Source organism: Pan paniscus, chromosome 4, assembly GCF_029289425.2.
Source record: "Pan paniscus chromosome 4, NHGRI_mPanPan1-v2.0_pri, whole genome shotgun sequence".
In the NCBI taxonomy this organism is placed as follows: domain Eukaryota; kingdom Metazoa; phylum Chordata; class Mammalia; order Primates; family Hominidae; genus Pan; species Pan paniscus.
The window spans coordinates 20,678,034-20,691,678 of NC_073253.2; the positions used below are offsets into that span (position 1 = coordinate 20,678,034).

The 13,645-nt window shown below is 37.3% G+C and overlaps 2 protein-coding genes across 12 annotated transcripts in view; one reads left to right on the forward strand and one right to left on the reverse strand.

The window, feature by feature from the left end:
- Window positions 1–13,645, forward strand: part of MCTP1 (multiple C2 and transmembrane domain containing 1) — a 596,961-nt gene that overhangs the window by 577,387 nt on the left and 5,929 nt on the right. For all 11 annotated transcript variants that reach the window (XM_014344845.4, XM_034959770.3, XM_034959771.3 and 8 more), the window contains 3 exons: window positions 6,520–6,629; window positions 10,473–10,582; window positions 12,802–12,899. In XM_014344845.4, coding sequence (XP_014200331.2) covers window positions 6,520–6,629; window positions 10,473–10,582; window positions 12,802–12,899 — 318 coding nt within the window. The remainder of the gene's footprint in view (window positions 1–6,519; window positions 6,630–10,472; window positions 10,583–12,801; window positions 12,900–13,645) is intronic.
- Window positions 6,496–13,645, reverse strand: part of SLF1 (SMC5-SMC6 complex localization factor 1) — a 97,505-nt gene continuing 90,355 nt past the window's right edge. Inside the window, exons 24-25 of the transcript XR_004671431.3 lie at window positions 13,122–13,186; window positions 6,496–6,818 (exon numbers count right to left, since the gene is read on the reverse strand). The gene's annotated coding sequence lies outside the window, so the exon portion shown is untranslated. The remainder of the gene's footprint in view (window positions 6,819–13,121; window positions 13,187–13,645) is intronic.

Below are 13,645 nucleotides of genomic sequence, written 5' to 3' on the forward strand. Positions count from 1 at the left end.
AGCCAATAATCATACATCAGCACTTGGATTTTAAAGTGGCTATTAAAAATTTTCTTCACAGATGCCTCAAGTGACACATCTTATTAATGAAGGTCCTGCATTTAATATTTGCTTACCTGCATTTAATATTTGCTTACCTTATTGACATTAAATGTGGTGGTTTCTAACACATCTTTCACTTTCTACCTTCAAATCAAGTTTCTGGATTTCATTCTCTTGCTCAAGATTTTAGCTCTATGATGATTCTCAAGGCTAGATTATGGTGTCTGCATTTTCGAAACATTTTGAAATCATTTTTCTTTATCTCAAAGGAATTCTTTGTAGGAACTGAAACCTTCCTGGATTGAACAGGAAGGTCATATGGTTATTATAGAGTATAGACTCTGGAGTTAGCCAGGCATTGTCCCAACCCAAGTTCTGTCACTTTTTCCTGAGCCTCAGTTTCCTCTTCTGTAGAGTGGAGAAAAATAACTACATTGTAGGATGGTTGTGAGTATTGGATGAATTATGAGAAAAGTACTTTACACTACTTAATGAGTGTCTGTTTATATTCCATTTCTTTCCAAAAATAATTTAAGATAGCTTATAAAAATATTAAAAATAGACAAGCCAAGTACCAGTTCATTTATTTCTTCTAACCATCTTCCTTTAGTAATATTAAAGAAAATTGGGGAAATATTCTTATTACAAAAGTAAAATATGAATTGCAAACAATTTGAATATTACAGGAAGGTATGAAGAAGATAAACTTCCATTACTGGAATATTTTGATGCATCTCCTTCATCCTTTTTTTCCCCAACATAGGCATTTTAAACATAAATTAGGATTACACTATATATATTAGATCATAAGCGTTTTTGATGTCATTATATATTCTTTCTAAATATTTTCTGATTTCATAATCTATCAATTGTATGTACTATAATTAATCTCATCCAACATACTATTAGTCTTTTTGTTATAAACAAAAATGCAATTAAAACATTTTCAGATGTTTACTATTTTAGAAATATCATCCCATCATTTGTAGCATTTGTTGATTTTTTTTTTCCCACTTAGCCTTTTAAATTTATGACTTTTGACGTGTTTTAAATTTTATGTAACCATTGCTATATTTTCCTTTGTAATTTATTTTACTTTTTGTATGTTTAGAAAGTTCTTTCCTATTCCAGGGTCAGTAAATAACTTCCCTGTATTGTCTTTTTATAATTCATTTTTGCTTTTAACTTTTAAAAAATTTTTATTTTATTTTTATTTTTATTTATTTATTTTTTTTTTTGAGAGGAATTTCGCTCTTGTTGCCCAGGCTGGAGTGCAATGGCGCGATCTCAGCTCACTGCAACCTCTGCCTCCCAGGTTCAAGCGATTCTCCTGCCTCAGCCTCCTGAGTAGCTGGGATTACAGGCATGCACCACCACGCCCGGCTAATTTTGTATTTGTAGTAGAGATGGGGTTTCTCCACGTTGAGGCTGGTCTCGAACACCTGACCCCAGGTGATCTGCCTGTCTCGGCCTCCCAAAGTGCTGGGATTACAGGCATGAGCCACTGGGCCTGGCCAAAAATTTTAATTATATTTTAAGTTCTGGGACACATGCGCAGGACATGCAGGTTTGTTACATAGGTAAACATGTGCCATGGTGGTTTGCTGCACCTATCAACCCATCACCTAGGTATTAAGCCCTGTATGCATTAGCTATTTATCCTGATGCCCTCCCTCCCCACATTGCTCCCCGCACACCACCTGCAGATCCCAGTGTTTGTTCCCCTCCCTTTGTCTATATGTTCTCATTGTTTAGCTCCCACTTATACGTGAGAACATGTGGTGTTTGGTTTTCTGTTCCTGCATTAGTTTGCTGAGGATAATGGCTTCCAGCTCCATCCATGTACCTGCAAAGGACATGATCTACTTCCTTTTTTATGTCTGCATGGTATTCCATGGTATATATGTACCACATTTTCTTTATCCAGTCTATCACTTATGCATTGTTGGTCATTTGGGTTGATTCCATGTCTTTGCTTTTGTGAAGAGTCTGCAATTAACATACATGTGCATGTATCTTTATAATAAAATAATTTATATTCCTTTGGGTATATACCCAGTAATGGGACTGCTGGGTCAAATGGTATTTCTGGTTCTGGGTCTTTGAGGAATCACCACACTGTCTTCCACAATGGTTGAACTAGTTTACAGTCCCACCAACAGTGTAAAAGTGTTCCTATTTCTCCATAGCCTCGCCAGCATCTGTTGTTTCTTGACTTTTTAATAATAGCCATTCTGACTGGCATGAGATAGTATCTCATTGTGGTTTGGATTTTTATTTCTCTAATGATCACTGATGTAGAGCTTTTTTTTCATAAGTTTGTTGGCTGTATAAATGTCTTTTGGGCTGTGCACAGTGGCTCACGCTTGTAATCCCAGCACTTTGGGAGGCCAAGGGGGGGGTGGATCACCTGGGGTCAGGAGTTCGAGACCAGGCTGGCCAACATGGTGAAACCCCATCTCTACTAAAAATACAAAAAATTAGCCAGGTGTGGTGGCACATGCCTGTAATACCAGCTACTTGGGAGGCTGAGGCAGGAGAATTGCTTGAACCTGGGAGGCGGAGGTTGCGGTGAGCCAAGACTGCACCATCGCGCTGCAGCCTGGGCAATAAGAGTGAAACTTCATGTCAAAAAAAATAATAATAATGTCTTCTTTTATGAAGTGTCTGTTCATGTCTTTTGCCTACTTTTTAATGATTTTTTTCTTGTAAATTTAAGTTCTTGTAGATTCTGGATATTAGACCCTTGTCAGAGTGATTGAAAAAATTTTCTGCCATTCTGTGGGTTGTCTGTTCACTCTGATTTCTTTTGCTGTGCAGAAGCTCTTTAGTTTAATTAGATCCCATTTGTTAATTTTTGCTTTGGTTGCATTGCAACCAAATCAAAATGTTCGCTTTAGAAGTTTTTGTCATGAAATCTTTGCCTGTGAGTATGTCCTGAATGGTATTGTCTAGATTTTCTTCTAGGGTTTTTATAGTTTTGTGTTTTACATCTAAGTCTTTAGTCCATCTTGAGTTAATTTTTTATAAGAAAGGGGTCCAGTTTCAATTTTCTGCATATGGCTAGCCAGTTTTCCCAGCACTGTTTTTATATAGGGAATCCTTTCCTCATTGCTTGTTTTTGTCAAGTTTGTCAAAGATCAGATGGTTGTAGATGTGCGGTCTTATTTCTGAGATCTCTTTTCTATTCCGTTGGTGTATGTGTGTTTTTGTACCAGTACCATGCCGTTTTGGCTACTGTAGCCTTGTAATATAGTTTGAAGTCAGGTAGCATGATGCCTCCAGCTTTGTTCTTTTTGCTTAGGATTGTCTTAGCTATACTGGCTCTTTTTTGGTTCCACATGAATTTTAAGGAAGTTTTTTCTAATTTTGTGAAGAAGGTCAGTGGTAGTTTGGGAATAGCATTGAATCTTTAAATTACTTTGGGTAGTATGGCCATTTTCACAATAATGATTCTTCCTATCCATGAGCATGGAATATTTTCCCATTTGTGTCCTCGCTGATTTCCTTGAGCAGTGGTTTGTAGTTCTCCTTGAAGAGGTCCTTCCCTTCCCTTGTTACCTGTATTCCTAGGTATTTTATTCTCTTTGTAGCAATTGTGAATGGGAGTTCATTCATGATTTGGCTCTCTGCTTGTCTATGGTTGGTGTATAGGAATGCTAGAAATTTTTGCACATTGATTTTTATATCCTGAGACTTTGCTGAAGTTGCTTATCAGCTTAAGCTTTAGGATTGAGACAACAGGGTTTTCTAGATATAGGATCATGTCATCTGCAAACAGAAACAGTTTGACTTCCTATGTTCCTATGTGAATACCCTTTATTTCTCTCTCTTGCCTGATTGCCCTGACCAGAACTTCCAATACTATGTTGAATAGGAGTGATGAGAGAGGGCATCCTTGTCTTGTGCCAGATTTCAAGGGGAATGCTACCAGCTTTTGCCCATTCAGTATGATATTGGCTGTGGGTTTGTCATAAATGGCCCTTTTTATTTTGAGGTATGTTCCATCAATACCTAGTTTATTGAGTTTTTAACTTGAAGGGATGTTGAATTTTATCGAAGGCCTTTTTCGCGTCTATTGAAATAATCGTGATTTTTGTCTTTAGTTCTGTTTATGTGATGAATTACTTTATTCATTTGTGTATGTTGAATCAGCCTTGAATCCCAGGGATGAAGCCAACTTGATTATGGTAGATATTGTTTTTAACTTCTTAACATTAATATGGAATGTATTTGGGGCTATTTGAGGCACATATTAAGATAGATTTTGGCTATCTCAGATGTGAATGTCTACTTCAGGTAGGATTTAACATAACTTTCCCCAAATAGTTAACACAACTACCCAATAACAACACTTCCTTATTTCCTTTGTGCATGGCACCTTATCATATACCAATCTTTTGATGCCCATATCTCATTTTATTTAAATACTGGGTACACTGAATGCCTTCTCATGATTTCTCTTTTGTAAAATTTCTTAGCTATAGTTACCTATTTGTCCAACAAACTTTAGAAACATTATTAAGTTCTCCCCGTTTTCTCCACTCTAAACATTAGGATTTGCTTGAAATTTCATTAAGCCTATATATTCAACTGAAAAAAAAAAAACTTTTTATATATTTCGTAAATTTCCTGCTGAGGTTTTACCTAGGTATTTCATATATTTTGTTACTGTGAAATATTTTTTCACATAATTTTGAGCTGAAAGACATCCTCAATGGACTTTCATTGTACAACCAGCATGCTTCAACTCGTTTGACTTATTCTGTATGTGGTTAAATATTTATGAGTACTTTGCTTCATAGACATAAATGAACTTAGCTGGTGCTTGAGATGAGAATACTAAGGGACACACAGTTGGGGCAGACCAACTTTGCAGTTTTGAAAGGAACAGGAAAAAGCCACTAGTTATTCATTTTACTCTAACGTGCACAATTGTATAGGTGAAACTAACTTTTTTTTTTTTTACTGGAGAGTGTGAAAGATAAATTGATGCACCAACGTCTGTCATGACAAGTGAATGGTGACTTCTGAAGACAGTAGGGAACCCTAAGTAGCTAACTAGCTGTTCCCAATACTGTTATTAAGCTTTATGCGTCTCGTCTAATTGACAATCCATTTTGGCATAAGCAAGATGAATAATAGACAAATTTCTCCCATGTGAATTAAATTTAAAATTAAGGCTCTAAGTAACTGGTATCTATAACAAAGATCGTTATAAAACTGGCCTCCATATCCTTGGTCCCAGTGTACCCTGTTGTCCTTGGAGGAGGCACACACATCTGTCATTCACTTGCCCGCAGTTTCTGAGGTGGCGGGATGCCAGCCCTGGCCAAGTGTTCACACTGTAGAGTGCTTTAGACTCTTCTGAAATGAAAGTCAGTATGTAAATGTGCAACATGACATTATTATTCTAGCTTCCTGGCTGCTTTCAGCAAGCACTGACTGCCACATGAGGTCTCAAGTGTTCTGGCATAGTGTGCAAGTGTTCAAAAGAAGTTAAAGTAATGAAATTGGATCTACATTTCCATAGATATTCAAGCTGGCATGGAGGAATGGAGTCATAGAATCAGGGTTGGATGGTCTCCACTAAACAGCCTAGGCAAGTGCCTGTGATGCCAGGCTACTAAGCAGAATTTTCAATTGTGAAAGGCCACCACTGTTTCTTCCTTTGGGTCTAAAATTGCAAAATATGCACATTTCTCCTAGGGTCACACCACTCTCTAGGTGCTTTAATGCTCAATCTCTACCCATCCATTACCTGGAGCACACCAGCTTTGCTTAAATTCAGTATGTTTTAAAATGAACTAAGCACCAAAAGGGGAAAAAATGTTTAGTTAGAACCTAATACAGCATATACTGCCGTATAAAATATATGTGACAATTATTTTTAAGAAGGTGGTCAGGCTTAGTTTGTATATGATCTAAGCAGTATCCACATAGTGGATTTGGATTCCAGGTTTTGGTGGTGGTGTTTTTTTTTTTTGTTTTTTGTTTTTTGTAGTTTTCATTGCTCACAAATCTCAAGTGCATCCAGCATTCTCTGCTGCTGAAATATCTGGAGCCACAACAAAATTTGGGTTTATGGGCAGTGTGGTCAAGAAACTGGGTCCACTAAGTAGTGTCTCAGTGGATCCAGAGGCACTGTAGAATCTGGGTTTGGTAATTCTGGGACCTCCCCTCTCTCTTATACCTTCCTCCCCAAAATGTTTCTTCTGCTCATCAGGGCAAGAGCAAAGGAACCCGAGGCTCTTGCTTTGCAGCCATCTTTACAAGCACAAATCCATGATGCTGGGTCCCCTTCCTCCTCATGTTCCTTAAAATCCTGATATTTTCATGGGTTCCAATTATCCATTTATAACCACACGAAAATGAAGTTTATTTAAGTTTAAAAATGTAACAGAGGGACAACACAAAGAATTCAAGCAATGAAGAATACCTTTACTTATACAGAATTTCTTTTTTATTGCATTTTAGGACAGTGAAAAAAAGGGATTTATAAATAAAATCTATGCCATCCAGGAGGTATGTGTCAGTGTCCAGAACATCCTAGATGAAGTGGCTTCCTTTGGCGAAAGGATAAAGAAGTGAGTGACGGTGACATGTGAGCCCCATTCTTCTGTGGGATAAGGTGTCCATTTGTTTCTTGGAGGGTGAAATGCCACATTCTTTTTGGCAGGGGACACTCCTTCTGGGTGCTCTATTGCTCAGTTTCATCATTATTTACTTTATTTCTGCCAGTCTTTGGCTTTACGAAAGTTCTGTCAATTTCCTTCCTGAAATTTAGAACATATTGGTTGGAAAGAAGTCATACTTGTAGCTTTGTAGAAATAACACCGTCCTAAATTTTAGCACATTTTTCACTGTGAAAGACTTTGTTCTTAAATGGAATATGAAATTGTGATAGGAAAAAAATAAACCAAGCTAAATGAGGACTTCAGGTAATTAAGATACACCTGTATTTTACTATTGGTCTAGTTATATTTTCATCAAGTGACACTAAATTTTTTAAAAAATTAATTATATTTATGGTACCCTGTAAAAATATTTTTTTCAAGTTTGTATTTAAATAGCTGAGATCCATAATTATCAATAAACTAATGCTCTGTCATTTAGAAAATGCACACAATTTTTAAAATTATAAAAACAGAATCCCTTTTCCTTAACTTTTTAAAATAAATATAGCTTCACTGAGCTCTAATGCAAAATTAAGAAACTTACATTCTTATATACGTATGTGTTTTATCTAAACTAATGTTATATTTTTTTTAAAAAGGTGTATTTACAGCAATTATCAGTTAAAAGATATAAGACCCTCATACTTCTAAATTATGTAAAAATTGGCCTACATAATGATTGCTAATGGTCTATTCAAGAAGGGGTGCCAAATTCTGGACAAACCTTTATTTTCCTAGTATAATGTATCTCTTCATTGTTTGTTATTCATAGCCAGAAGTTTTCTACAGATTTGAATCCTTGGGCATACATAGAATTTGAAAGGAGTAAATTATTTAAACTAAAGGTGTGAGTCATTCATCTCGTGCCTTTCATGTTGTAAGGGATAATGCATTTTATTTTGTATATTTCCACATGTCTAGGTGCTGAGTTTCCACTTTCTTACATTAGACAGAACAGCCCCCATCTCACTCCCAGATGTGCCTTTAGGAAACATTCAGTCTTGGATTTCAGAAGACTATTCCCGTATCTTTTCTCTCTCCTTCTTCCTCTCATCTCCAAGAATGTTTACCTGTCCTCCACACGCTATCCACTGAAACAGTGTGAAGCCCTCAATTTGGGGCATTCCCCCATTGAGTGTTGTCTTTCTTTTATCTGGGGAACACAGTGTGCTGATACCTGACAGAAACATCTCATTTATACCAAAAGACCATGGATCAGGCAGTGAATGCCTGAGAGGAAGAAACTCCTTTGTAACTCTAGGTGGTAGAAGGCCTCAGAACAGATGCTTGGCTGGAAAACATGACTAGCTGAGGGATATGACCAAGTTGGCAGTGGTTCAGCCTTGGGGAAACCTGGGTTTTGTAGAACTTCCTATGCTAAGGTACAGGAATATGGCACAGGAGCCAGTGAGTCTTGGAGGAGCCATCTCTCCCGCAAAATGATCTTTTGGATGCTAAAAAAAAAGAAATTCTCCTGGGGGTCACATGGAATTAAAAGCACCTACCCAGAAAGCAGACTCAAAAGCAATCTTTAAGCACAAAATGAAAGGGCTCTATAATTACCATGTCTTGTTACTAAATAATCATTCCAGAACTTTCTTGAATTGCATCCCTTTTTGGGGGAAGATCATATTCTAGATTTAGATTCCATAATGCAGAGTGTAGAAATAGAAAAGGGCAGTTTTATTTTATTTTATTTTTTTCTAACAGCTACACTGGTGGGGATTCTTTGCCATTTATCCTTCCAATAGGAGTAAGGAGAACACAGGGAGTTCTTCAGTGGGGCTGCCCAGAAGGAAGGTTTTCTGAGTGAAGAGCCAGTGCCCTCACACGTGGAGTCGTGTGATGGATGACTCTGAGCTGAGCCACAGGAAAGCAAGCAGATCCCCTTAGCCTTCTGTTCTCTCCACAAGCAAGCAGAAGCAAGGGAGGCACAGGTATCCATCAGGAAGGGAAGGCATGATCCTTTACCTGGTGAGTTGCAGATGCTCACTCTTGACCATAAGAGGAAGAAGACAAAGACAGAAAAGCCAGACCCCAGGGATTACTGAAAATAGGATAACCAGATTGACCCATCATTGGCTCTTTTAGTAGAAAAAAATTTTAGGAAACAATTTTGACCTAGAGAGAGACAAAAAGCAAGCTACATGCCACAAAGCTAAGGAACAACTAATTCCTAAGTATTATGCTGATGCATTGTATAGAAGAAAATCTCTTTAGCAATCAATCATCCTTTATTGGGTCAAAATTGCCCTGAAAAAAAAAACTCACCTCAAGTAAGTACAATATACAATACCAGGAAATTAGAAGAAATAAAAAACACATTTATCCACATGAACAATATGTTTTGCTGAAGTGTCTTAGAGGCCTTCTGTCTCATAAGAAAAAAGTGCCATAAATGAGATTCCTTGAGTTGATTAGTTCTAATAATTTCATCTTGATTCACATAAACATGTTACCATCACAACCAGTCTTCCTTGACAGAATAAAAGCTATCCCCATTTTATAAATGGGGAAAGGGTTAGAGAGGTTGACTCAGCTAAATCCACATAACAGAATCTAGGCTTTGAATACAAATCTGCTAACTTCTTGGCTCTCATGCTAAAGGGTCAGAGGACATGATATGTTAGTTCCTCTTTAGTGGATGAACACTTAGGAGAAATTTCAAAGAATGCAATGGTATGCCTGTAAATGGTGATATATTTATATGCCCAACCCTGGAGGCTCTACACAGTGTTTCTATTTTCTTTATAATTTTGGCACACTCTTAAGAAGTACCAGACTGGATTCCACACAAAAAGCCTTAAGTGATTATAATCTTCCCATGTTCCAGTTCCCTGATTTTCTACTTTTAAAAACATTTTTACATCATGGTTTTTGCCTTTGTCTTCATTTTTCTTTTCCCTTTTTGTCTCAGTAAATTCCTTCCCATCTCCTCAGTACTTTTTTTTTTGTAACTTCTACTTCTGTTCATTGGTCTTGTTTCCATTTGTTATCATGTCTTGTTGTCAATACTGAGTCTTGCAGCCTTCTCTGACCCAGTCCTCTACGTTACCAATTACTTTTGCCAGAATGCTGTCCTTCACAAGGAGTACATGAGAGATAATAGTAAGCAATGCTGATTTTATTAATTATCTATGTACTTCTGGGAAGAAGGGCAGTAAGAGGTGAATTTTTGCAAGGCTGTTTTGTTCCTCTTTCCTGATTTCCAGTTCTATTTCAAACATAGCTGAGGTAGGACAAGTGAGTAGTTTAAGGAATTCTAACATTCAGAGGATTTTTAACACAACCATGTAAGAGTTACATCTACCAAGAGTTGCTGGCAACACTTTATTCCCAATATGGGGAATACTGAGAGTTGATAGAAGGAAGAATGGTGGGTCCAGGGGCATTCCCCTCTGAAAAGCCAGAGAAAACAAGGATGGGTACTAGTCTTAGCAGTAGAAAAACAAAGAAGAAAAATAAAGATCTTCTTTCATGTGGGGAGTCACCCAAGTAGCACAATGGCTTTAGACTCTGAAGTCACCTGGAACAATCTGGAGGAGGTGGCAGCAAGACTCTTTACTTGGGCCCTGTGTTCATGGAACTGAGCAGATTATGGCTAGCCTGCATCCTCTGATAACCTATTACAATTGGAATCTATTCCAGAGAGAAATGCAGACTAACTAGGTCCCAAGTTAGAATCATATGTATTTTAATATTTGAAAAAAGTATGAAGTACTCAGATTGCTGATGTGTTAATTTTCCATTCAGTACTTTCAACTGGACTGTCCCATTCTTAAGCTGGCTGGCCATTGTAGCCCTCTGTGTGTTCACAGCCATCCTGTACTGCATTCCGCTGAGATACATTGTCCTTGTCTGGGGTAAGTAAAGCCTCCCCCACTCCCCCAAACTGTCTTAGCTGCTAAGAACAAACTATGTTTAAGAGATGAGTTACACTGTCAGCAGTTCCCTGTATTTATGGTCATGAAGCTACTCCATGATGAAAAGAGACAGGTCGGTTAAAAATCACAACAGTATAAAGATTTAGGTCCACCTGCAAAATGTATTTTTCTTATCTGGCACACTAGGCTTCATCATACTATAAACATGTTAGTTGTGCAGATTCTTCATATATCAAAGTGTAGCTTTGTCTAGATATCCCTCTGATTTATTTTCACCATTTATATACAAACAGAGGCATTTCAATCCATATGGTGCATTTAGGAAAATATGCTTTTTTTGCTGTTGTATTTTATCTTGTGGAATATATGTAAACATGGTACTATACATGGCTGCCTGTTTAAGAGGTCACCTTTAGCATTCGGGAAAAGGGTCCTTGGTACTTGCAGGTTCCTTAGGAACAAAAGGATCCTTTTATGTGTACTAAACAAGAATGTTTCTATAAAGACCTACATCAAAGGTGATTTTTTTTCGGTCCTAATTTTTAATGCAACTATGCTGCATGCCAACGATTCTTATGCACCTGGGCGCCATTTAGGAGATTGTCAGTTGCAGCATTCTTCTTTTTTTCTTTCTTTCCTGACAAAATTCTTGGTTTGGAAAACAATTTTCAGTCTCTAGGATCTACTATAACATTAATAATATATAAACTAGATGGGGTAGAAGAAGAATTCTCTACTTACCCCTCACCTGCTTACACATACACCTAAGACTGCTAAAACAAATCAAATGCAAAATGCAAAGAACCAAAATGAATCTTAGCTTCGGAAAGCATGTGCTTACACTGAAAGCAAAATTCTTTTCAAGGCTTTTGAAGAAATGTATTGGAATAAAGTGAGTTCAAGTCTGATGACTCCAAGCCCTCCGCTTTTAAGATACTTTGTCCCTATTCTTTTTGGCCCAACTTGCCATATATTGAGGAAGCCCTTTTACCCCTTATTATCACTATAATTATTACCCTTTCAGTCTGGGTGAGAGGTGGGGGAAATGGTAATTATTTTTTCCTTTCCTAATTTCTGTAATTCAAAGATATTCAATTTAGACAGCACTTTCATTATATAAGGGAAGAATAATTTCCACTATGTTCTTGCTTCCTATTGTATGTTCATCTTTCATTTCTTCCTGATAGTTAAAACAGATGCTGCTTTATAGAAAAAATTAGGGTAGAATGTCAGGTTGTGGCAGTTTATTAACTCTAATCTACCTAGGGTCAGACCTGCCTTGGCTTGTGGAGTCATCTCTGTTGCAATAGGTGGTGGTGAATGCCCTGTTCTCCCAGGTTTACAGAAACTGGAGCCCAGGGCAGACATCTAGCTGTGTAACCTGCAGTGCCCTCACTGACTAGCTGTCTTAAAAGTAACTTTGCAGAATGTGTTTGGGCCTCTTGTTTCATTAAACAAAATAAAACAAGAACAGTATTCCTTTAGTGGTAGGTGATTGCTGAAATATTAGCCAGAAATTTAAGACATAGGTCTTACATGAGGAGATGGACCAAAATCAAGATTCCAGAAGTTTATTCTGCATGAACTCCCTGAAGAGGAGCCAAGATGCTCCAGTGTATGGCTCAGTTTTTACCAGTTTGTTGATTTCATGTAAAGGTGTTTATTTATTTATTTATTTTTTACAAAGTTGGGGGCAAATCTTTTCATTTCAGGTTTGAAAAAAATAAACATCATGTGTCTTCTAAACATGTAGCTGGCATTAACAGCAGCACACACCCCCACTTCCAAAAAGGTGCATCTTTTGGAAAAGGGGAAACCAAATAAGTTAGACATCTTGCCTTAACAATCTTAACCCAAAAAGTAGGAAAGCAAGTTTCATCATAAATGAAACACTAAAGCAAGGCTTCTAAGTAGACTGTAACACAGGGGGAAAAAAACCAAGATATTGCTAATTAACCCCCAGGGCAGCTCCTTTATTTCCCACATAGAAAGCCTTTCCTGCTTGGAAGAAGCTACTAAGGTACAAGTAAAAAAAGCAGTTGAGCTGGAAAGGAGGAAGAAATGAAGGAGAAAAAGAGGAAGAGGGGGAAAAAACTGGGTGTATTGGTTCATTGAGTCAAGGCATACAAGTTAGATCTTCAAATTACTACAACACTTTCGTCAGAAATGTGCTTTGTTTAACTCCAACTTTGTTTCAGGCATCAATAAATTTACAAAAAAGCTTCGGAGTCCATATGCAATTGATAACAATGAACTACTTGACTTCCTTTCCAGAGTCCCTTCAGATGTACAAGTGGTATGTAGGTTTCGTTATTATTATTGCTATTATTTTAATGTAGTGTGGCATGGGGTTTTAGCTTTTATATCCTTCTAATTTCAAAGGCTTTAAAAGAGCTGAGTAAAAATTAATAAAGCCTGTGTAGCAGATTTTACCAGTCAGAAATTTAGCCCACCTGGGGTGTTATCCAAGAAGCACTTACAGAGAATGGGAGAAAGAGCAGTTGCATAAAGAACCTACCAGAGCTGTCAGGGAAGATCCTCCTCCAAGTTAGTTCAGCTGGAGTTTGTGACAGGGAGTATGACCTGAGGGGAGGAAACAGGAATATTAGATGATGAAAGCAAAATATGCCAGTGGACATTTAAGAAAAAAAAGTCTTTCCAGAATTTGCAAGAGTTACAAGTAAGTTTTAAAGAAGCATATTTTGGAGATCAGTGAGGAGAGGAAAGCTGACTGCTTTTTGAAGAGTGGAGCATGTCTCAAAAATCCTTTGAGGTTAATGCCCATTAACCATCAGCTGTTTTCAAAATAAAAGAAGGTTTTTTTTTGTTTTTTTGTTTTTTTTAAATCCTGAAGCTGGGTTACAGTGATACCTTTTTCATTTGCTATGACATGACAGTGGGCTGGATGGAGATTAAGACTGTATTAAGCAAACACACGATAAATTGTAAAAAACCATTATCGAGCCCTTTAAAAAATTGATGTAGATGGTTTTACTTTTAATGTAATGTGTTATAGACAGTGAATACCATTACTAAAGTTCA